The sequence below is a fragment of the Sebastes umbrosus genome, chromosome 15 (assembly GCF_015220745.1).
Source record: "Sebastes umbrosus isolate fSebUmb1 chromosome 15, fSebUmb1.pri, whole genome shotgun sequence".
Lineage (NCBI taxonomy): Eukaryota > Metazoa > Chordata > Actinopteri > Perciformes > Sebastidae > Sebastes > Sebastes umbrosus.
The window spans coordinates 4,383,444-4,409,535 of NC_051283.1; the positions used below are offsets into that span (position 1 = coordinate 4,383,444).

The window sequence follows — 26,092 nt, forward strand, 5'->3', positions numbered from 1 at the left end:
GTGAGGGAGGGGTTGCTCGAACGTTACAGACCACGCCCAAACGGGGGTGTGAACCCCACGTGTCCTGTAAGGTAATGGGGTGAGCCTATGTGAGGAGGCGTGTCTATGTGTGTGTGCGGTGTGGGAGGAGCAAAGGACGCCCGCGGTGGACGTCACCACGTAAGTGGTTACGTCACGTGAGGGAGGGGTTGCTCGAACGTTACAGACCACGCCCAAACGGGGGTGTGAACCCCACGTGTCCTGTAAGGTAATGGGGTGAGCCTATGTGAGGAGGCGTGTCTATGTGTGTGTGCGGTGTGGGAGGAGCAAAGGACGCCCGCGGTGGACGTCACCACGTAAGTGGTTACGTCACGCGAGGGAGGGGTTGCTCGAACGTTACAGACCACGCCCAAACGGGATGTGAAAGTCCCGCGTGATCAGTAAGGTGGGAACGTGAGGAGGCGTATCTACGTGTGTGCGTGTGTGGGAGGAGCAAGGGAAACCCCGAGGCGGCGTCACCACGTAAGTGGTTACGTCACGAGGGAGGAATTGCTCTGGTGGCGGAAGCGCCACGGAAATTACCGACTGCGTACGAACGGGAGGTTTAAGTCCCACGTGTCGGCAAAGTGTTTGTTTGTATGTAGTAGAAGTGGAGGAAAAGAAAGGCGGGGAGCGCCTTAAAACAGTAGCACAGTCAAAACAGTAAACACCGCAGCAGCAGGAATCCTAACTGCCGCCCGAGAGATGTAATAGCTGGATTATTATTACTCAGATGCTCGGCCGGCAAACTCACGTTTGTCAGCCGTGCACTGGTCTTTTAATAATAAACTACAGCTACAGATCTTCACGTTTGGCAGGAGCTAACACAAGGAGCACACAGTAATCAGACAGTCAGCAACAGTAAACAAAGCAACATAAACAAGCAAAGCAGAGCAAAGCAAGTTAAATAAACAAAGCAAACAGACGGACTCGGCGGTCCGTACGTTTAGTATAAATCAACAATAGTTATTAACTTATTGGAATATACAATTTCACTAGTCTCTGCCCAGACACAAGCCTCTTACTTGAATCGCTTCTTCGGAGCGATAGTGGAGTATATCGTCGTTAATTGGTCCGGCGGCGTCGCAGGCTCGGACAATAACGGGCCGTTATGATGCTCGTCAGCTGATGAACGGCAGGCTGGACCTCTGTGTGGCAGCGGAGGGGAAAGCAGCCAGAAATGAAGGAAAAGGCGGTGCGCTCGTTTCCTTTGATGAAGAACGGTTGTCCTCGGCTTCCTTGGTGAAGCCGGGCTGTATTCTTCCTTCTGCAGGGATGTGGATCAAAGTCTGATGGACACAACAATTTCTTAAACTCGTCCAGCGAGGTCAGGAAATTGTGGCACGAGTCTTAAGGTGAACGCGTCAGCGTTGGGTACCTCCTGTAGCAACGTGAAGTTGCAGTGGAAAGGGGATGAGATTCAGGTGAGCGTGCTTCTATCTCCTGTGAGGTAGTGGGCATTTCACCGGAAAGACCCCACATTTCCTGTTAGCCTCATCCAATGGGAGCCCTTGTTTGGGTTCAAAATGAAATTTCGCATGTAGATGCGAAATTTCAAGAGCCGGGCAGTTAGGTCCCCTGCTGTGATCAGGCTTCTGGTTTCCCATGTAGGCCAAGGCTCTTTGTCTCATGAGGTCCCTACAACTGTACCCACTTAAACCACTGATAAGCTGTGAACCTCTTTGTCAGGGTTTTTATTTACTACACATTTGTTTGACCAATAATGATTGACAGCACTGCCTGAATGTTGAATTGAAATGAAAGTCATATCCAGAACTGAGGCATTACCACTGAAAACACTTTCAGAACCACACAGCACACAGTGTGAATGAACCCAAAGTGTGAATGTTCTGTTTTGGTTCCAGTTCCTCCTGCAGGGTTCCCTGCTGGTCCTGTTATTGGAGTTGTTGTAGGACTGCTGCTGCTGCTGCTGGCGGTCTGCATCGCTGGACTCTTCATCTGGAGGAGGAACAATAACGGTGAGGAACAGAGATGTTTTTATTCCTCTGATGAATTCAAATAAATACCTGTGATAGTCTCGTCCTGCATATTTAGTGTGGTACTTCTGGTAACTCAATCCATTTATTTGACAAGTGATAGTGAAGCCCAAAATTTAATTTGAATCATTTTCCAACATTGTTTTCTCTCATCTGTATTTCAGGGTTTCGCCCTGCTGACAGTAAGTATTATACGGTAAAGTATTTCACATTATATACAATTATATATATTTTTTCCCCTTGTGGGTGAGCAACTAATATCCTGTTCACCATTAAAACAAACATCCGGCATAATGTGGACACCAATATGACAAGGATTTCACTTTATTTACTACTTATTTTGACAGGGGGGCAGTGAACATAGAAGAGGATGCTGAACTCCACAACTTATCGTCTCAGAGGACTTTACAATCTGTAAAACAAATGGCGTTCTCTACCCTTCATTTGGATAAAGAAAACCCCCCAAACTCATTTAATAAATCTCTCTAATGAGAGCTGCTCATCTGATTGGCTGCCATACAGAAGGAGAGAAGATGTATTCAGATGGACTTGCATTTATATAGCACTTTTCTAGTCTTCCGACCACTCAAAGCTCTTTACACTACATGTCAGCATTCACCCGTTCACACACACATTCACACACTGATGGAAGAGGCTGCTGAGGTGCCAACTTTGCCCATCAGGATCTGATCTAAATACTCCTTCACACACCGGTGGCTATGCCTTCGGGAGCAATTTGGGTTAAGTGCCTTGCTCAAGGACACATCGACATGTGACCAGAGCAGCCGAGGATTGAACCACAGTATGTACCTCAAAACTGTACTTAGGTACTTAAGTAAATGTAATAAATTACTTTCCACCTTTGTACAACAAAACCTGAATGGTGTAGTTTTTGTATTCATAGTGTGTGAGGAGAGATCTAGATAGATTACAGTAGGGCTGCAACTAACAGTTATTTTCATTGTCGATTATTTTCTCGATTAGTTGTTTGGTCTATAAAATGTCAGAAATTGGTGAAAAATGTCGATCAGTGTTTCCCAAAGCCCAAGATGATGTCCTCAAATGTCTTGTTTTGTCCACAACTCAAAGATATTCAGTTTACTGTCATAGAGGACTAAAGAAACCAGAACATATTCACATTTAAGAAGCTGGAATCAGAGAATGTTTTTTTTCTTACAAAAATGACTCAAACCGATTAAATGATTTATAGTTGACAACTAATCACTTAATCGTTGCAGCTCTAAGGTAGATTTATTTTTATTCTCATGTCACACCTCAAAGTTCTGCTCTTCTGTCACATTGTAGTTGTTCTTTTTTAGTAATCTCTTTAACAGACCAGCAGAGGGCAATGTTGTTCTTTACTTCCTCTCTCCAGATTTCCATGATATCAATTCAAATTAGGACTATCTTTAAAATATTAGATTAAATAGATCTTTTTATTTATTTTTTCATCCACTTTTGCAGACTGCAGCAAGAAACGTCTCGACTCACTAAACTGTAATCAGTACAATTTAGTTGCATCACTTACAAACTTTGTCTATGGATTTCTCAAACATTAGGGTCACATAGTCCCACTGCATATGGATTGTCTCCAGTAAACCACATGGAAAAAGTCAAGTTGCTGATTTAATACTGAATCGAGTACAACATGCTGAATGTGGTGGAAAAAGTATTCATTATTGTGACTCAACGTTATTTCCTGTTATTCTTGTTGCTGCAAAACTTGTTTGATTTAGTCACTTTTTAGTGCGTCATCGAGGAACCACCGTTTGTCACACTGAACTTACAATAATACCACTAGCCTATTGTTGTTTTTATATAGGCCTATACGCCAGTGTGTCACAAAACGACACCTTAACTGTACATATGCTTTAGTTTAGGCAATTAAAAGGGAATACAAACTGGGAAAAAAAAGTTCGGAAACTTGTGTTTGGTGGATTATTTCTCTGTTGTTATAATGCTAATTGGCATTGTATTTTACATCGTTGGAAAGCCTGTTTATTTACCTTCACAATGATGTCCAACTTGTAAGGATCCTGCATTTGTGGGATGAGCAGCACAGCTGATTACGTGGGTAGCGCCCAAGAAAAATTTGCCAAAATGCTCTGCCAATGGTAAACAGTGTATTCTCCTGTTGGTATTGACTCTTGTTTTGAGATGTTTGGTGGATTGGATGATTGAACTCTCTATCAGTAACAAGGAACAAACAAGACATATTGGCTATTTTACACTTTATTCATTTAATACACCATCAGGAGCCTCAGTAGCAGTGGAAGATCCATATGCAGCCACAACAGCCTGTCACCTCCTCCTCATGCTGGTCACCAACCTGGTCACACGTTGCTGTGGGATGGCGTTCCATTCCTCAACCAGGATTCGTTGCAGGTCAGCCAACGTGGATTATTTTGTGTTAGATAGCAGGAGCATCATAGAGGAGAACAGGATGTAACTTCTCTGTGACTGACACTGCAAATAAATACATGTGTGTGTAGCCTAGTCCAAAAAGTCTGAAGGAAAAAGAATCTATCAGCTTTAACAACAGCTTTAGAATAAATTGTATTTTATATAGATATATTTGCAGAGGTGGAATTATAATGATTTATTCTTATAATTATAATTATAATTAAATGTAACTAAGTCCATTTAGTCAAGTAGTGCCTTCTTAAGTACCATTTTGAGGTACTTGTAGGCTACTTTACTTGAGTATTTCCATTTTATGCTACTTTACACTTCTACTCCATTACATTTCTAAAGCCTAAATTAAATATACAGTAGTCATGAATTAAGGTTACATGATATATTCCATAATTCTACGGTATGGTACCACTGACTCAGTGTTTACCATTTTAAAGCGTTCTACCTAGATTTCAGAAGTGGCAGACAAAAATAATTGAGTGGCCGGTAGAAATGTTCAGTGACCTGCCAAAGTGGCAGGTGAGGAAAAAGATTAATTTCAGACCCAGGATCCATCAGACAAATATGATCTAGCAGATGTATTCAATGAATTTAATGTGTATGGGTAAACACAGAGGTTGTATCTGTTGCATCAAACCACTGACAGTAGCTTCAACAAGAGGCAAGAGCTAAACACAATCGTTTTCTAATCATAATGCTTTGATTATATGTGATGAGCAAACATCTAACACTCAGACAATCTCTCTTTTTCTGTCTTTAGTTACAGATGGTGCTGCTTGATCATGAAACTCCATTTGGAAATGTGTTATTTGTTGTTAAGAACTGCTGTTAATCACCACAGGTCTGCCATGGGTTACTGTGACGTCACTATTTTGGTGTGAGCGCCATCTTTTGGCCAACTTGGACTACTTCAATTCTTCCTTCAGTCCATGAGGAGGAACCACAGAGACATGGAAACATGATGCCTCTGACTGTTGTGGGGAGAGAAAAAAACATTATTCTGATAAAGGAGATTTTTCTAACAACCTGTCTATAACTGCGTCTTCGGCTCATATCTACTGTACATACTGTATTTACTGCACAATCCAGCATTTCTAGAGAATCTGAAGCACTGATGCCAGAAAGGCTCAACTTTGGAATTGGTTAGTAACTCTGAAGTTTACAACTGTCGATCAAAACCCTGTAGGTGGTTGTCAGATGTGTGAGATACTCAAGTTAAACTAAATATAAATGTACTATAAACCTCCGTTATTATGGTAACTGTTGAAAACTGATACGACAGCCAAAAATAATGTATCATCCAGGAAGAAATACAGTTGATTTCAGGATATAAAGATGCAAGTTAGCTATGTAATTACACTGCCCTGACTCTAATGAGATTATCATACAAAACAAAAATGACAGTTCAGATATTTTTTGTGGAATGAAATACAGACTAATCACACATTCTTTATTAATATTTGTATTTTTAAAATGAAATGGTATCTTTTTGCCCAGCTAAATTTAGGTACTCAGTAAACTTTAAAGTACAGTGGACACTCCTTAAGGCATAATGCCAGTGTTTCAAGTGTAATGTGTGAAACCAGTGATTAAAAGTTACGCTATTAGATTATTTTGTGTTTTGTTGTTTTTTAATAATTGCTGTATTATCACCATTATTTCAATGAATTCAGATCATAACTAATATTATTATACTTATATTTGTTTTTACCATTATTTATTTATATACTACTATTTGCCTGTTATTCTGATTGGTCTTATTAGTATGATATTGATAAGGTGCCTGAAAATGAACATAATAGTAAATGCAGTGTTAGTGGTAGCCTATAGATTTAAAGCATGATCTCTAAAACAGAGGAAGACGTTTCACAAACATTCGTACATTGTATTATTTGTTATGTTATGTTATATTATATTATATTATATTATATTATATAGGGACCTCACTACAAGTACAGTATTAACCTTAACCAAGGAACATAAACCAAATCCATACTTTACAAACGTGAGTTTTTACAATTCCTTCTTATAAATGAATTATTTTCTATCACGTCAGTAATTCAGTTCATGTCAGCCAACAGTACACACTCGTCTCCTGAGCGTCTATCAGCGATTAGAGCTCAACTATCTAGTTTCTAAGTAACTGGAATGGAAACAAAACTTTATTTTTCTAAACCCTTTAATATAATAACGACTCTTTTAAATCAGTTGAGATATGTAGACGTTACAGTGCTTTTTATCCAGAAATCCTCTAGTATAGGGTTACAGGCCAGTCTTGCCCGGTCCAATATGGCGCCCACGGTGACGTATCGACGTAACAGGCTGAAGCGTCCAATGTGGCAATGAATATGGGCCATTCCACCGAATTGGTGCAAACTGCGGTCCCACAATAAAAAATATAAACACAAAACAATTAAGTGTTCAAACCTTAGATATTTAATAAGATTGTGTTATGATCTATTTAAACCCAATGCATTGAATGAGATAGTGATAAGCTAAATATAAACAAAATCATCATTAATAGGGTAATTTCTATTGGGAAGTGGCTGTCCCAAACCCTAACCCCTACATTTCCATTTATGTAAATAACACTTTAAATATATATATATATATACATATATATATATATATATATATTCAATGGTGTTGTTTAAAAGATCTTTGATTTCTTTTAAACAGAAGTTGAAAGATATAGATTTATTTTGGATTTAATTTTTAAATTAAAAAATGTTATTCCAAAAATGTTGCTCCCCATTTTCATGTCACTACCGAAACACAAAGAGTTTTAGTCCATTAGCTGAGCTGGTTTTTAGCCAAAGCCCTGCGTTTTTGACCAGGAAGAGACTCTGCATCCCTCTCCCTCATGACTGCATGGTGAGTTGTTAAATCCCATCATTTTGGAGTAAATCTGATCTAAAGTCTGAAAATCACTGTGTAACTATAAGAATTGTCACTACCGAACACATATTCTTTGCAATTTAGTAAAGTTTTTGGGGTTTTAATGCAAAATATTATGTTTTTATCTGTGTATAACTGTTGAAAGCTACGTTTGCTAGCCATGCGCTCGCTGGCATTTTTGAGTTATGCTCAAGTTTAGCTGAAATTGTCACTACCGAAACATATGGTAAAGTTTCGGTAGTGACATGATAGTTTCGGTAGTGACAAAATGGATTGTTCAGTCATCTATTTCAAGGAAATAAACATACTTAAGGTAATGTTTTATAATTATTATTAAATTAAGTTATTTAAACATGTAGATAATGCTGATTTCTATTTGAAATTGTAGAGTTATGCAGGGAGGAAGAGGACATTTTCATCAATCAGTTCCATATTGATGAAGCCTCTTGGATGTGAGACTACAAGATATCCAGTGACCTGGACAAATGAGAACCTTTACAGAGATGATGCTGAATTTAATATATTGGTGATTCTTAGGATGTGAAATAATTGTTCCACACATAATTATTCCAGTTCTTCAGTACTTTTTTTTGGAGTATAGGAACCCATCTTAAATTACATTAAATAAATGAGTGGCATATTTACTGTTAACTCAATGTTTACTTTGTAACATGTACAACAACATTGTACAACTAGAAACACAACAAGAGTCAGTTCTGAGCTAATGTAGAAACATGGCGGCCGGCTCTGTGAAGAGGACCCTCTCCGTATGTAGATAAACCAGGCTCATTGTAAGGTAACGAAAACACAACAACTCTTAGTTTCAGGTAATTATACACTGAAGAAAACATTAATATTATATATCATTTCTACCAATAGATCCCCCTAAATGCTACACACTGCTCCTTTAAGTAAAGTGAAAAATATCATCAAATCCATACAAGAACAACACACAAAATGTTGCAACCAGAAATTCTATGTTCAAAATCCTGTTTCAGGTCCAACATGAGGGACAGTATCAGGATCTGCATGTGGAACTGCATTGAGGCCAGTCTAAAGGACTGCACTGAGGCCAGTCTGAGGGACTGCATTGAGGCCAGTCTGAGGGACTGCATTGAGTCCAGTCTGAGGGCGTGAGGCCAGTCTGAGGGACTGCACTGAGGCCAGTCTGATGGACTTCATTGAGGCCAGTCTGAGGGACTGCATTGAATCCAGTCTGAGGGACTGAGGCCAGTCTGAGGGACTGCACTGAGGCCAGTCGGAGGGACTGCATTGAGTCCAGTCTGAGGGACTGAGGCCAGTCTGAGGGACTGCACTGAGGCCAGTCTGAGGGACTGCATCGAGGCCAGTCTGAGGGACTGCATTGAGTCCAGTCTGAGGGACTGAGGCCAGTCTGAGGGACTGCACTGAGGCCAGTCGGAGGGACTGCATTGAGTCCAGTCTGAGGGACCGGGGCCAGTCTGAGGGACTGCACTGAAGCCAGTCTGAGGGACTGCATTGTGGCCAGTCTGAGGGACTGCATTGAGTCCAGTCTGAGGGACTGAGGCCAGTCTGAGGGACTGCACTGAGGCCAGTCTGAAGGACTGCATTGAGTCCAGTCTGAGGGACTGAGGCCAGTCTGAGGGACTGCATTGAGGCCAGTCTGAAGGACTGCATTGAGTCCAGTCTGAGGGACTGAGGCCAGTCTGAGGGACTGCACTGAGGCCAGTCTGAGGGACTGAGTCCAGTCTGAGGGACTGCACTGAGGCCAGTCTGAGGGACTGCATTGAGTCCAGTCTGAGGGACTGAGGCCAGTCTGAGGGACTGCATTGAGTCCAGTCTGAGGGACTGCACTGAGGCCAGTCTAAGGGACTGCACTGAGGCCAGTCTGAGGGACTGAGGCCAGTCTGAGGGACTGCATTGAGGATTGTTACCTTAAATTATTTGCTACTTGGATCAGCTAACAATTACAATAACTGGAGTAATTATGTGTGGAACAGTTATTTCACATGCTAAGAATCACCAGTATAATAAATTCAGCATCATCTCTGTAAAGGTTCTCATTTGTCCAAGTCACTGGAAATCTTGTAGTCTCAAATCCAAGAGGCTTCATCAATATGGAACTGATTGATGAAAATGTCCTCTTGATCAAACAGACAAAGTCCAGTTGCTTTATTAACTTCTCCACTGGTGTCATGTAAAACTAGAGGGTTCCTGTGCTTTAAGAAGACAAGGAGAGTACTCTTTTTTAAAAATGATTACATAATGCTCTGAGTTTATTACATTTTTACCTTTTTTTTGCTAAGTTTATAATGTAATAACTTAAAAACATACTGTAATAACTTATTACATTATTAACAAAACTGTTATTACATTGTACGCTCAAGGTTTTATTACATTATGTGCTGATTATTACATTATGAGCTTTTATTACATTTCAATTATTACATTATGCACAGTTACTACTTTATGAGTTGCTACAACCCTTCTTTTTCAACAAATACACTTGAGCACCAACTTATGCACCTTTGGACACAATTGGACCACAATTGTTCTGTCTTCAATAATAAATTGCATTCTTTTGCTCATAAACATTTGTGTTTGTAATATTTCCGAGGCATAAGGCATGTTATGAGTTAATATCAAGCGATAAGGTTGAGGGAATATGATATAACCTTGCAAACAAAACACTGTGGTCACTACCGAAACAGTGCTGTCAATACCGAAACACTGGGTATTTTGTAAAAAATAAGGTACATTGAGTTATCAACTAAAATATTATGATACTGATTGGTTAAATGTATGTTCAATTTAATCAAACCGTAACTCTGAAATCAATATGATCAGCGTTATGCATTTTACAAAGAAAGATTGCATTTAGATTTTGATGAATCTTGTAAATTGAACTTAAAAAACTCTTAAAATTGTAATTTGAATTGATTTAGTTGTGAAAAACTTCTAAAAAAATATGTAAAAATATTCCTTAGAGGAGAGATGGACACACAATCTTAACAGGTTAATATAAAACTTTTTTTATGATAGTGTATTGCTTTGTTTCGGTGGTGACACATTTTGGGAGAAGAAAAACATTCCATTCCAGTCTGAAAATACAATACCAAAATTGACAGTACTTTCATTAGATATGTGTACCCTAGATATGGTACAATATATATATGGCCGAAATGAGTGAAACACCTGAGGGCGGATCCGCACCTCAGTCGACCAAAGTCCAAACTTCTGACCCACATCGAATTTGCTAGTCAGCTGACTGCAGCTCTCTCTCTCTCTCTCTTACTAATCAATACAAGATGAAGTTAACTGTGTTGCTCAACTTGCTCCTCTTCTGTCATGTTGCATCTACAGGTAAGATCATATTTTGACTCTTAACGTTATTTCTTGTTATTCTTGTTGCTGCAAAACTTGTTTGATTTAGTCACTTTGTAGTGCGACATCGATGAATCCCTTTCACTTTGTCACAGCTGGGCAAAGGGTACAGCTGTCCCCGGGCCCAAGGCATGCAAAGGTCTATGGTTGACCCTTAAATGCAGAGCCGGCCCCGGCCATAAGCGAACTAAGCGGCTGCTTATAACCCCGCGGTTACTAGAGGCCCCCCAAGAGTGCTTGAAATGTCCCACAAGACAGAGAGCATCTAAAAGAGCTGAGTGGCCCTGTGCGCTCACCAAGCAAGGCCCGCAAATTACGCAAAGCCCCACCTCCCCCATCTCCAAACGGGTGTCAATGTTTACACCTTCAGGTAAGAGAACACAAACACCATGAGAGTGAATAGAGCAGTCTATGCTTGCGACACAGCGGAGTTCGAGCTCATGTTGAAGCTGCGCTCTCCACAGCGAGCAGCTCGTCTCCACAGCGAGCAGCGCCCGGAGTTCAGCTTTGCTCGATGCAGTGAAAAGCGGTCGTGGTGCGTGTTTCAGAGCGCAGTGGTGCCGTTGTCACGTTGTGTCTGAAAGGACCTTCAGTTAGTGAAAGAAGCCCGTTCCCTGCATTCATCCTCAGCTGGTCTTCTGATCATCCCCACCTCACGCCTCAGCACCCATGGGTGCTAGGGCTTTTAGCTGACCTGCTCCCAGGCTCTGGAACTCCCTCCCTCCTCACATCCGACAGTCTGACACTATTACAACATTCAAATCTCACCTCAAAACCCATCTGTTCAAACTGGCTTATTCTCTGTAATGTCCATCAGTCTGTGTCCTTCCATCAACTGGTTTATTCCCTCTCATATGTCTCTGCCTAAATGTCTCTTGTTCTGCTCTGCTGGTGTTTTCGTCGTGTCTGGCTGTTTTTATTTGTTTCAGTATTATTTCATCTTTGTAAGGTGTCTTTGGGTGCCCTGTAAGGCCCCACCAAATAAAATGTATTATTATTATTATTGTTATTATTATTATTATAATATTATTGTTATTATTATTATTATTATTTTATTATTATTATTATTAGAAGGAGAGAACTAAGAAAAATAAATACTCAAGCAGGAGCAAAAATAAATAAAAAATTATGAATATTAGTTTGTACCAGAGATTCACACACCAAGTTCACACCAGAGGGGCAAATTATTCAGTTTTCTCTCCTGGGAGTTAAAGGTAGAATTAAAAGTTTAACATAAAATGCTGTTGCAATGTACTTATTTTTTGTTATTTTCACTATTTGGTTTTGAAAGTCTCCCTTTTTTTAAGGTCACAAGGTTGGCAAGTATGGGCTGAGAGATTCGTATGGGCACTCCTCACAGGCACACATCATTTTAAAACAAGTCAATATTATCTAATCTCTCAGTCAAGGTTTAGTTACAACTCTGGACTAATGCAAGATGGAAAGCAATAGATTGAATTTGACTATTGATTAAATATTGAATTTAAAATGCTGATTAGCTAGGCATACTGGGCAATATGGATGCACATCTAAATAATAACCATCAAGTATTCAGTCAAGCCATAGTATAAATAGTATTTTATATTTGAAAATGTATAAAATGAAATCTGGGGGAGCCAGTTTAAATGGGCCTGATGCAGCTGATAAAATGAATAATAATGTTGTTATCTATAATTTACAGGTGCTTCAGTTTGTCAGGAGATGGATCATCAGCCTGTACATGCACAGACTTTGCACAATAGTATTATTTATTTGTAATAAATGTATGTTGTTCACCATATGGTTGCCTTGTGCATCATATCTTTTTGGTTGTGTTAAATCCTTTCTAGATTCAGACAGCGTACACATGAAGATAAGTGAGGTTTTGCCCTGCCCCTTTCCAATGAGAACATAACACTAAAATACGCATCAAACTTAGATCAAGGGTTAGGAGGAAATAGACACAAACTGTGTTTACTGTAGTCTATTTAAAGAGAGTGAGGCTGCTAATAGGGCTCACTTTAGTCATTACATGTTTATAAATGTTTATACATGTATATTATGTGTGCTTAAACTAATAGTTACAATACACAAGTTGGTTCAGTTCCATGTGAAGTGGCAACACATTACAATGAGGGGGGCCCCCAAACCAAATCCTGTTTAGGGCCCCCAAAGGACTAGGGCCGGCTCTGCTTAAATGGGATCAAGAACAACACTTAATTTACTGACCTATATCACTGACAGTACAAGTTAAATATATTTACATGATAAATAAATATATTGCATCATTAAAACACCTTTCAACCTATCATCTCATACAGAGAGAGATCAAGAAAATGAAAGGATCCGAGAGGCAATGACCAAATTTCTGGAGAAGCAGCAGGTATGACAGGCGAAGCTGAACATACAAAGATGAGGAGCTAGGGAAACTTACAAATAAAACCCGCTAGCGGGCTCATTTTTAAAGCTGGAGTGAATATGAATATTGCTTAATATATAATATAATAATATGATATGAAACTGGGCGACCTGGAGTCAGGCTGGATGAGGGGCCCAGTTTGGAAAGTTTTTCCCCGTACCCATAAATCCTAATGGCTGGCCTTTTGTCACAATGAAATTACAATCATTTCATAAGCCTTTTGTTGTTTTTATATAGACCTACCCGCCATTGTGTTGCAAAACGACACATAAACCGTATATATGCTTTAGTTTAGGCAATTAAAATGGTAATATATCAATATCGTCGTCATAAACACGATAGAGGAAACCTTGACTGTTGCTAGGAGACGTACCCTCTTTACTGTGGGAAATGCTGTGATCATAGAGAGGACATACTATCCCCCAATATTATTGTTTATGTAGTATGACGTAACTAAATCAAAATTATATATTACAGCAATTCCATCACATTTACTAGGTTTCCTTAATAATAATTCTATCAGTTGCAAAAGAGCAAATCTGCTGTTAGTAGGCCTACAATAAAAAAAAATATATATCTATATATATAGATATATATATATCTATATATATCTATATATATAGATATATATATATATATAAACTGGAAAAACAAAGTTCGGAAACTTGTGTTTGGTGGATTATTTCTCTGTTGTTACAATGCTAATTGGCATTGTATTTTACATTGTTGGAAAGCCTGTTTATTTACCTTCACAATGATGTCCAACTTGTAAGGATCATGCATTTGTGGGATGAGCAGCACAGCTGATTATGTGGGTGACTCTTGTTTTGAGTTGTTTGGTGGATTGGATGATTGAACTCTCTATCAGTAACAAGGAACAAACAAGACATATTGGCTATTTTACACTTTATTCATTTAATACACCGTCAGGAGCCTCAGTAGCGGTGGAAGATCCATACGCAGCCACAACAGCCTGGCACCTCCTCCTCATGCTGGTCACCAACCTGGTCACACGTTGCTGTGGGATGGCGTTCCATTCCTCAACCAGGATTCGTTGCAGGTCAGCCAACGAGGTTGTGTTGGTTACTCTAACACTTACAGCACGCCCAAGCTGATCCTACAAGTGTTGAATTGGGTTGAGGTGTGGACTCTTGGCAGGCCGTTCCATTCTCTCTAATCCCACATTGTGGAGGTAGTCTGTGATAACCCTGGCTCTGTGGGGGTGAGCGTTGTTTCTTGGAGGATGAAGTTAGGTGCCAGATTGTGGAGATATGGGATCGCCACTGGCTGCAGAATCTCATCCCGATATCTCACTGCATTGAGATGGCCTTCAATGATGACAAGCCTTGTTTTGCCAGTGAGGGAGATGCCGCCCCACACCATGACACCGCCCCCACCAAAAGCTGTTACTCCATCGGTGCAACAATCAGCATAGCGTTCTCCGCGTCGTCTCCATACTTTGACCCTGCCATCCAACTTTGGCAGACAGAACCTGGACTTATCACTGAACATGACATTCCCCCACATGTTCAGGTTCCATTGTCTGTGTTGTCGACACCAGCGCAAACGGGCCTGACGGTGAAGGGCAGTCATTGCAGGCTTCCTGGTAGCCTTATGAGAATACGCTGTTTACCATTGACGGAGCATTTTGGCAAATTTTTCTTGGGCGCTACCCACATAATCAACTGTGCTGCTCATCCCACAAATGCATGATCCTTACAAGTTGGACATCATTGCGAAGGTAAATAAACAAGCTTTCCAACCATGTAAAATACAATGACCATTAGCATTGTAACAACAGAGAAATAATCCACCAAACACAAGTTTCCGAACTTTGTTTTTCCAGTATATATATACTGTATATTTTACACTGGCCATCTACATCAAAAGTAAATATATATATACATACTGTATAAATGTATATATTTACCTCATTTAATTTTATGTTTTAGTTTTATAACTTGCACACTTTGTTAATACATAGTATTTCATTACACACTTTGCTGTTGTAGCATGTTATTGTTATTCTATGTTCATATTTCATATTTTCTAAGCTAGTTGTAGTAGTATGATATATGTATAGTGTATTCTAATATATTGATTATATTGAGTATACTATAGATATTACCTCTAGTGTTGATATGTATATTTACGGTCCCTGTGCATTGCCTGGATAATCTGCTGATGTAACAAGAATTTCCCAATTTGGGATTAATAAAGTACATCTATCTATCTATCTATCTATCTATTCGCCTTTTTTTGGGTAATTGACAACCAATTAACCCATTTGTGCCCAAAGACTATATTTAGTATGATAAGGATACATTTGTTCTGATCGGTCAAAAGCTTTGAAAATTGGTACGGACATACTTTGGGCAAGTATCTAACAGTACAACACTTTTTACACTGCATATGTGTGCATATCTTTGATATTCAACTTTGTGTGAGTTCATAGATACCAAGTACTTGATTGTGCCCTTTGTAGTTTCTGAGATACAGCCATTTTCTTATCATACTACTGTATATCTCATCTGAGGTCACGTGACTACTGTTTTTACCTAAAATATAAAGCAGTGCAAAAACAGTAGACCCATGTGCCCAAAGACTATATTTAGTATAATAAGAAAAACTCAATTTTCAGCCAAACGGTTTGACCGATTTTGAAAATTTCTTCAAATTTCTGCTGAGGCAAGTTCAAAACTCAAAATTTCAGTTGTGGGCACAAATGGGTTAATCAATCAACCCCTCAAGAATGTTTAAAATCCAATTCAAAACCTTCTTTGTCTTGCAGTGAAACACTCACTGAAAATGTTCTCTACTGCAACTTCTGGAGTCCCAAACTTCCCAGAGTTTGTTGGTGCTGCGATGGTCGATGAAGTGTTGACGGGTTACTGTGACATCAACAACAAGACCCCAGAACCCAAACGCGGACTGGATGAGGAAACTAATAAAGGATGAGCCACAACACCTGGAGTGGTATTCTCAGGAGTGTTTTGGTAGCCCGCAGTTCTTCAGAGCCAACTTGGACAGCCTGAAGCAGCGCTTAAACCAAACTGGAGGTACAGTATGTTTATGTTCATATGTAACTTTTTACTGGTGAAATGTTTCCTCCCTCTGAGGTGAGACGTAGCTTACAGTATAATCACACTGAGCCAATGTGTGTGTGTCTCTGTGGTGAAGATGTCGTATTATCTGTTAACCCCTTAACCTCTTTAAGAGGTTGTTGCACTGAGTGATGATACTGTTATCATATGAAACTAGAAAATCTAAGGAATCCATTGCTACCAACCATGTCATACTAGCTTGTCGGGAAGATAATACTAAATAACGCTGTGAATTTACGCTAAATTTTGTCGAGGGAAAACTGTCATGGCGATTTTCAAAGGGGTCCCTTGACTTTACACATGCACACTTTATGATAATCACATGCAGTTTTTCTTTATGCAGTATAAATCTGTTATTTCCGCCTATTCTAAAATGGTGTATTTGAATATTTCTGCATACTAGGGTCCCTGAACAGTTCTGAATTACATAAATTGGGTATCACTGTAAAGCTGAGACTCTTGTGGATCCAATGAGCCCAACTGTATTCATGTGTGATGATGTAAGTCCCCATAGGAGACATTTCAATGTAGTGAGACCATTTTCTGAAATTTGACCTCACTGTATGAAATGACCTGTGGTGACCTCTAGGATAATCACAGCCTCATGAAACAGTACAGCCACCAACTAGAGACCTAGAGCATTCAGAGGATGGATGGCTTTCCTAGCTAGATTGACAATAAGGGGGTTTCTGAGCAGTTTACAGAATTGCAGAAAAATGCAATTCTTGCAGATATCTCCAAATGTCAAAAGTTTTTGATACCAAATCACAGCATGACTTTTTCTATGGTGTTTCTCGAGGTCCTTGTGTCTTAATGTGGTATTTTGAAGAGATTATTGATCTTTTTTATCGATACTCCAGTGGTTAAAAATGGTTAAATTTAGCAACAAATCTGTAACAAATGGTATCAAACCAAAAAATGCTGCAACAACTTATGAGACATAACAGAGCATGGGGATGACCATCATATACTTCTATTATAATGTTCTACACTCTTTTACACTTTCACTATTTCTTTTAATTTATTCATCCATTTATTAATTAATTTGTTTTTGTTATTTATAACTAGAACAACTTGACACACAGTGCTGCATCTCAAATGAATCTTCAGGTTCCCAGCTTTCAGATGATGTACACCACTTCTATGTGACATCTACTGTTGACTATTTGAACATCCCCTGTACCCCACCCCTCTAAAACAGAAGGTAGAATGGTAAAGGAGCTGGCTGTACTGAGATGTCTCTTTTTTCTGTCTCTGTCTCTCTCAGGTGCCCACATTTTACAGAGGATGAGCGGCTGTGAGTGGGACGACGAGACCGGAGAGGTTCTTGGTTATAATCAGTACGGTTATGATGGAGAAGACTTCCTTGTGTTGGACCTGCAGACGCTGACATGGACCTTTCCAAAACAACAGGCTTTCATGACCAAACTTCGATGGGATAATGACAAAGCTAGATTAGAACACAACAAACACTACTTCATCCACGTATGTCCTGACTGGCTGAAGAAGTATGTTGACTATGGGAGGAGCTTTCTGCAGAGAACAGGTAGGATCACATGGCAAGATGTACTGTTGTACATGGACTCAGTGCTTCTAAGGCTCTGTATCATTCCAATGAACATAATATCCTGACACATCCTGGTGTCTCAGTACAGACTCATCTGTGTCTGCCTCTCCCCAGAGCGTCCCTCAGTGTCTCTCCTCCAGAAGACTCCCTCCTCTCCAGTCAGCTGCCACGCTACAGGTTTCTACCCCGATAGAGCCGTGATGTTCTGGAGGAAAGATGGAGAGGAGATTCATGAGGACGTGGACCTCGGAGAGATCCTCCCCAACCACGATGGATCCTTCCAGATGAGTGTTGAGCTGAACCTGTCATCAGTCGCACCTGAAGACTGGAGGAGGTACGACTGTGTGTTTCATCTCTCTGGTGTGGTGGACGACATCGTCACCAGACTGGACAAAGCAGTGATCAGGACCAACTGGAGTAAGACTGGAATATACTTGTATATTTGTTTATTTATTTGCAACAGATTCATGTAACATTTGGTGGACAGTTAGACCATAATTAAGGAAGAACTTATTAGAAACTAGTGTGTATAGTGCCAAAATGTTAACTTCAACTTTGTTGTCCCCAATGATAAAAGAAATGCTTAAAAAAGCCATATAAACTCACATAAAACAAAGTAGAGCAGCAACAGTTTGTGCCTTTATTGGAGACAGTATTGAGATGACAGGAAACAAGGCAGAGAAAGATGCAACAAAGATCTGTTGCTCAAACTGGGGACGTTGTGGTTCGTCAGCTACAGGTGCAAAGTTTATGATATGTTGTACTATTTCTCTACAGTGGGACTGGCTGTGTAATCTTCCAAGTTATGTTTTATTACATCAGTGGTTCTCAACCTGGGGGTCGGGATAACATATTAAAAAGAAAAAACTTATTTTATACCGGGGAATATAGAATAGATTTTTTTGAGTGTGTTTGTGAGAATCAAAGTGTGCATGCAGGTGAGTTTCTGACGGGGCATTTACGGCGGGTCGGGGGGAGAAAAAAAGTCACAAAATGCATCAGAAATCCACAGTGCCTGGAGCACATTGGATAACGCCTAGGAGCTAGCTGTTCAAACTAAACCAAACTAAACACACAAACAAAGCCTTATGTTGGAGCCTTAATGTCGTTTTTTGTTTGTTTTACTTTTATCTGTGGATGACACAATTAATGTATTCCTGCAGTTCTAGCACTGACCACAGGGTGTAACATGGACATGAAAGTGCATATAGGTAAGCTCTCCTGATTAGGATCAGGATGTGTGAGACGGAGAGCCAAACAGTTTTTGACCGTGCCGAGCCGTGCCAGGCCGAGCAGAGCCTTGCCATATGAAACATTGTTGAATTAGATCCCACTGAATGGAAACAGGGGAAGAACATGATGGTGAGATGTGAAAGTTTAAATAAATGTAACTGATATAGCGTTACACAGCGCACTGGACATTGATTTGTTTGTAGAGCACCCGTCCAAACATTATTGTTCGTTTTTACGTCTTGAACTCCTGGTTTACTGTACCGACTTAAACCACTGATAAGCTGTGAACCTCTTTGTCAGGGTTTTTATTTACTACACATTTGTTTGACCAATAATGATTGACAGCACTGCCTGAATGTTGATTTGAAAGGAAAGTCATATCCAGAACTGAGGCATTACCACTGTAAACACTTTCAGAACCACACAGCACACAGTGTGAATGAACCCAAAGTGTGAATGTTCTGTTTTGGTTCCAGTTCCTCCAGCAGGGTTCCCTGATGGTCCTGTTATTGGAGTTGTTGTAGGACTGCTGCTGCTGCTGCTGGCAGTCTGCATCGCTGGACTCTTCATCTGGAGGAGGAACAATAACGGTGAGGAACAGAGATGTTTTTATTCCTCTGATGAATTAAAATTAATACCTGTGATAGTCTCGTCCTGCATATTTAGTGTGGTACTTCTGGTAACTCAATCCATTTATTTGACTGTGATAGTGAAGCACAAAATGCATTTTTTTCTTTTTCTGCTTTCATAAATTCTGAAATGTGAATCATTTTCTAACATTGTTTTCTCTCATCTGTATTTCAGGGTTTCGCCCTGCTAACAGTAAGTATTATACTGTGAAATATTTCACATTATATACAATTATATATATTTTTCCCCTTGTGGGCGAGCAACTAATATCCTGTTCACCATAAAAACAAACGTCCGGCATAATGTGGAAACCAATATGACAAGGATTTCACTTTATTTGCTACTTGTGTTGACAGCGGGGCAGTGAACATAGAAGAGGATGCTGAACTCCACAACTTATCGTCTCAGAGGACTTTACAATCTGTACAACAAATGGCGTTCTCTACCCTTCATTTGGATAAAGAAAACCCCCCAAACTCATTTAATAAATCTCTCTAATGAGAGCTGCTCATCTGATTGGCTGCCATACTGAAGGAGAGAAGAAGTGTTCGGATGGACTTGCATTTATATAGCACTTTTCTAGTCTTCCAACCACTCAAAGCTCTTTACACTACATGTCAGCAGTCACCCGTTCACACACACACATTCATACACTGATGGCAGAGGCTGCTAAGGTGCCAACTTTGCCCATCAGGATCTAATCTAAATACTCATTCACTCACCGATGGCTATGCCTTTGGGAGCAATTTGGGGTTAAGTGTCTTGCTCAAGGACACATCGACACGTGACCGGAGCAGCCGGCTGATCTACATCTATTTCGAATTATTTAAGTCTGTTTTTCTGCTGATCTGCTCCTAGACCCATCCTGGTCAAGTTCTTACATTTCCAGGACAAAGTGAGGATTTCACGTCTGGCCAGGGAGAGAAAGGAGCTCACCTTTGATCAATAAACGCCGGCAGTTTGATGCTGTCAAAAAGAAACATTGTGCCGCTGATATCAAATACTCTCTGCTGTATCCTTGCACGCTGAGAGTGATGGTGGAGGGAAAGCCAAAACTGTTCCGCTGTCCCGAGGAAGCTGGGACTTTTTTTCCGAGACCTCTCCTCTTCCCCATGACAGTACTGTGAGTAGATCATCCTGCAAGTTGACAACCTCCTAATTTTGTTTGCCTGACTGATGTTAAGTTCTTTTCTCCTGGATCACGTCACGTGACTGGAACATTGACTTTATTATTTCAGTAACTTCAGCTTATTTCCTTTATTCTGTCATTTGCAAACAATAATTTTACTTGCAAACTTTATTTTGTGTAGCCTACTATGTGAGAACGCCAAGGGGCGTGAGTCAATGTTTGCCATAAATTGTGACGCCAGTGGCGTCAGTTCCAGTAGACTGTCATAATGACGCAATGTCGCAAACTAACCACTGTTGTAAACCATGGAATATTGAACGTTTGCTAACTTCTGCCTTTTCATGAAATGAAATGGCCCTCTTTCTTTTGTTACCTACACTTTCTTTTTTTCTCTCATTGTGAATATCTGAGGCCATGTATATTTTTATTTTCATATGAATATAATCCACATGCTTTTTGGATAATATAGGCCTATTTTATTTGACTTAAGCAGGGCCCTCCTTTTGTGCACATATGTATATGTAGCAGTCTGAGCCTGTGGCTATTTGCTCTATTTTAGTTTACTTGCCACTCATTTCCTTTTATGTTTTTCATTTGTGTGAGTGTGGGTGTGTGTGTGTTTGTCTGTCTGTCATGCTTGCTGCTCCACCTCACCCCCATCACCTTCTCCTTCACAACTCAGTTTTCTGACCTGCTGTTTTTATTTTTTCTATAGGTACAATTGAATTAGTTAAAGGTTTAAAAGTTATTCATCTTAATATTAGAAGCCTTATTTAAAAAATCGATCTCCTCAGAGCCTGGGTTACTCTTTACAAACCTGATATTATTACTATTTCTGAAACTTGGCTACACAGTAGAATCACTTATAATGAAATTAAAATTGACAACTTAGTCCTGTATAGAGCTGATAGGGATTCTCGAGGAGGTGGAGTGGCCACATATGTTGCTGCAAATCTTGTCTCTGAGTGTGTCATTCCTAACATAGAGCCAGTTAATTTTGAATGTCTTTTCATTAACATTAAACTAAACAAACATTTAACTATTTGCTTACATTTATAGGCCTCCCTCTGCTCCGACTGACTCTACTAAGTGTATATTGTCAACTATTAATTCTCTTGAGAGGCATAATGAAATGATTACCTTGGGTGACTTCAATAGTAACTGGCTTGATCGTTTCTCCTCTAATGATAGAAATTTATTTGGTAGTTTAAACCTTACTCAGTTAATCAACGAACCTACTAGAGTGGATTATCGGTCTTCATCTTTGTTGGATTGGATACTTGTCACTAATCCTGAAAGGATCATTAAATCTCCTATGGTACAGCTAGTTCCTCAAACCTTATTATTTCCACTGGTTAATTTTCCTTTAGAAAAATCTTGCCTGTTGATGTTTTTTATGCTATATGTGAGTTAAAGAAAGCAGTACAGCTGGTCCAGATGGTTTGGAAGCCAAATTTGCTAAACTTGCTGCTCATGTATTAATGTACCCCCTTGTAGATTTATTTAACTTGTCTCAGTCTACTTGTTCAATTCCCTCTATATGGAAAGGTGCCAGAGTTACCCCTCTCTTCAAAGGTGGAGACCCATCTGCCATGAATAATTATCGGTCAGTTTCTATTATTTGTACCATCGCTAAAATCTTTGAGAAACTTATTTTCAAGCAATTATCACAATACATCAATTTATTCAACATTTTATCTCCATTCCAATCAGGTTTAGACCTAATTATTCCACCACCATGGCTCTTCTAAGATTTACTAATGATGTGTCCTCAACCTTTGATAAAGGCCAACTGATAGGTGCAATTTGTATGGCTCTTTCCAAGGCTTTTGATATGGTTGATCACTACCTCCTACTTGATAAGCTCTATTCTATTGGTTTAAATCAAAATGCTCTCCTCTGGTTTAATGCCCATCTTCATAATAGATGTCAGTGTGTTGTCTTTCAAGGTTCTCAGTCAGACTATTTAATTTTTGAAAAGGTTGTTCCACAAGGTTCTCTTTATCAACGACCTACCTCAAATATGCTCAAATTGTCTTGTTCATCTTTATGCTGATGACACTGTTATTTAGATTTCTAACTCTGATATATTACAAATTCAGAATTCTTTACAGTTCGATTTTAATTTGGTCCAAAACTGGTTTCATAACAACAAACTTGCATTGAATAAAAGGAAGTCCTGCAGCATGGTGTTTGGTACGCGACACAATCGTTCATATTACTTGGATTTGCATAATCATTTTGTTGATGGGTCACCCCTTGAGAAAGTTGATTTATTCAAATATCTTGGACTTTGGATTGACCATGAACTCTCCTTCAAGCCCCACATTGATTTTATAAAAAGAGCATGTGGTTGTCTGAGTTCACTTTTTCGTTCAATTAATTGTTTTACATTTCAAGTCAGAAAAATAAAAATTTCTCAGTTGATACTACCTATTATTGATTATGCTGACATTGTCTATCAAAACACCTCTGACACTTATCTTAGGCCCCTTAATGTTGTATATAATTCTCTTTGTAGATTTGTCTTGAGGTGTCCATATAGAACTCACCATTGTTCCATTTATGAATCAATTAATTGGTTGCAGCTGAAATCTAGAAGGTAATTTCACTGGGTTCAGTTTATTTTCAAATGAGTTTATTTTAATTGTCCTTCCTATTTGAAACAGTTTTTGGTTCCATGAAGATCTTCATATTCACTCAGACATATGCAACATCCCTTTTTATTTGTCCTGAGAATTTTCAAAGAAGTTGGACGCAGGTCATTCCAATACAAAGCTCCATCAGACTGGAATAATCTTCCACTTTTTCTGAGATCTATTACCTCTTTCCGTTGCTTCAGGACATCTTTATTTTCTTATCTTAAAACAACCTGTTCATATTTTTAATTTGTGTGTACTTATAATTCTCAGTTTATTTGTGCTACATATAAACTGAAGACAAATTGTTGCAATTGTTCTTAATGCTGATGTAATTGATTTAAATCAATTGTATCAAATCTTTCTTGTATAACAGCTGAGGGCTGGGGGTCTGGGTGGGAGATGTTGAGCAAGATGTCTGTATCTGTGTATTTGGAGTGTATGTTTGTAATGTAATGCTGTTTTGTCTGTATGTGTTTTTGTATTTGTGTCTATAGGACCCCCTCAAAAATGAGATGCTACATCTCAAGTGGCTATCCTATCCTTTCAATAAATTCAAGTAACCCGTTCACAAACTGATGGCAGAGGCTATCAGTGCCAACTTTGCCCATCAGGATTTAATCTAAATACTCATTCACACACCGGTGGCTATGCCTTCGGGAGCAATTTGGGGTTAAGTGTCTTGCTAAAGGACACAACGACATGTGACCGGAGCAGCCGGGGATTGAACCACAGTATGTACCTCAAAACTGTATTTAGGTACTTAAGTAAATCTAATAAATTGCTTTCCACCTTTCTACAACAAAACCTGAATGGTGTAGTTTTTTTTATTCATAGTCTGTGAGGAGAGATATAGGTAGTTTACAGTAGGGCTGCAACTAACATTTACTTTCATTGTCGATTATTTTCCCGATTTGTTGTTTGGTCCATAAAATGTCAGAAATTGGTGAATCAGTGTTTCCCAAAGCCCAAGATGACGTCCTCAAATGTCTTGTTTTGTCCACAACTCAAAGATATTCAGTTTACTGTCATAGAGGAGGAAAGAAACCAGAAAATATTGATATTTAAGAAGCTGGAATCAGAGAATTTAGACTTTTTTTTCTTATAAAAATGACTCAAACCGATTAATCGATTATAGTTGACAACTAATCGCTTAATCGTTGCAGCTCTAAGGTAGATTTATTTTTATTCTCATGTCACACCTCAAAGTTCTGCTCTTCTGTCACATTGTAGTTGTTCTTTTTTTGTAATCTCTTTAACAGACCAGCAGAGGGCAATGTTGTTCTTTACTTCTTCTCTCTAAATTTCCATGATATCAGTTCAAATTCTATCTTTAAAATCTTGGATTAAATCCATCTTTTATTTTTTTTCATCCACTTTTGCAGACTGCAGCAAGAAACGTCTCGACTCACTAAACTGTAATCAGTACTATTTAGTTGCATCACTTACAAACTTTGTCTATGGATTTCTCAAACATTAGGGTCACATAGTCCCACTGCATATGGATTGTCTCCAGTAAACCACATGGAAAAAGTCAAGTTGCTGATTTAATACTGAATCGAGTACAACATGCTGAATGTGGTGGAAAAAGTATTCACATCTTTTAGTTCAGTAAAAGTAGAAATACAACAAATGGAATGACATAAAATCCTGTTTTCAAATCTACCAATGGATTCCTTAGGGTTTCTAGTTTCGTATGATACCTCTCTGTAGGCGGGCCGTATCCTGGGCGCATGGCCAAAATGAGTGAGACACCTGAGGGCGGATCCGCACCTGAGTCGACAAGTTCCAAGCTTCTGACCCACATCGAAATATTTGCTAGTCAGCTGACTGTAGCTCTCTCTATCTCTTACTAATCAAAACAAGATGAAGTTACTCATTTTGTTCCTCTTCTGTCACGTTGCATCTACAGGTAAGATCATATTGTGATTCTCAACGTTATTTCCTGTTATTCTTGTTGCTGCAAAACTTGTTTGATTTAGTCACTTTATAGTGCGACATTGAGGAACCACTTTCACTTTGTCACACTGAACTTACAATAATACCACTAGCCTACTGTTGTTTTTATATAGACCTACACGCCATTGTCACAAAACGACACCTAAACTGTGTATATGCTTTAGTTTAGGCAATTAAAAGAGAATATATTAATATCGTCGTCATAAACATGATAGAGGAAATCTTGACTGTTGCTAGGAGACGGAACCTCTACGGTGGGAAATCCTATCCTACTGTCCCCCAATATTATTGTTTATATGGAACAACACAATTAAATCAAAATGATATATTACAGCAATTCACATTTACTAGGTTTCCTTAATAATAATTCTATCAATTGCAAAAGAGCAAATTTCTGCTGTTAGTAGGCCTACAATAAATAATAATGATTGTATACTGGCCATCTACATTACTCATTGTTCAATGCACAACATTTCAATTTAAATATTATATTATTATATATATATATGTAATTATATAATTACATATATATATATATAAATATATATATATATATAATTATATATAAATATATATATATATATAATTATATATATATATATATATATAATTATATATATATATATATATATATATACATAATATTTACCTAATTTATTGTTATTTTAAAACAAAATTGTAACTTCCATACTTTGCTATTGTTTATAGTATGTTATTGTTATTATATGTTCATATTTTATAT

The 26,092-nt window shown here is 38.9% G+C and overlaps 2 protein-coding genes and 1 long non-coding RNA gene across 8 annotated transcripts in view; all 3 read left to right on the plus strand.

Annotated features, from left to right (window-relative positions):
- LOC119502690 (major histocompatibility complex class I-related gene protein-like) overlaps positions 1-24,198 on the plus strand; it is a 78,719-nt gene extending 54,521 nt beyond the window's left edge. For both annotated transcript variants that reach the window (XM_037793817.1, XM_037793816.1), the window contains 4 exons: positions 17,875-18,177; positions 19,470-19,583; positions 19,798-19,815; positions 19,980-24,198. In XM_037793817.1, the coding sequence (XP_037649745.1) occupies positions 17,875-18,177; positions 19,470-19,583; positions 19,798-19,815; positions 19,980-19,990 (446 nt within the window). In that variant the 3' untranslated portion in view covers positions 19,991-24,198. The remainder of the gene's footprint in view (positions 1-17,874; positions 18,178-19,469; positions 19,584-19,797; positions 19,816-19,979) is intronic.
- LOC119502711 lies at positions 4,344-5,413 on the plus strand. The gene is made up of 2 exons (XR_005210140.1): positions 4,344-4,400; positions 5,191-5,413. It is a non-coding gene; the product is annotated as an uncharacterized LOC119502711 (long non-coding RNA).
- The window catches only part of LOC119502695 (major histocompatibility complex class I-related gene protein-like), a 38,845-nt gene continuing 23,293 nt past the window's right edge, over positions 10,541-26,092 (plus strand). For all 5 annotated transcript variants that reach the window (XM_037793845.1, XM_037793843.1, XM_037793842.1 and 2 more), the window contains exon 1: positions 10,541-10,670. In XM_037793845.1, coding sequence (XP_037649773.1) covers positions 10,616-10,670 — 55 coding nt within the window. In that variant the 5' untranslated portion in view covers positions 10,541-10,615. The remainder of the gene's footprint in view (positions 10,671-26,092) is intronic.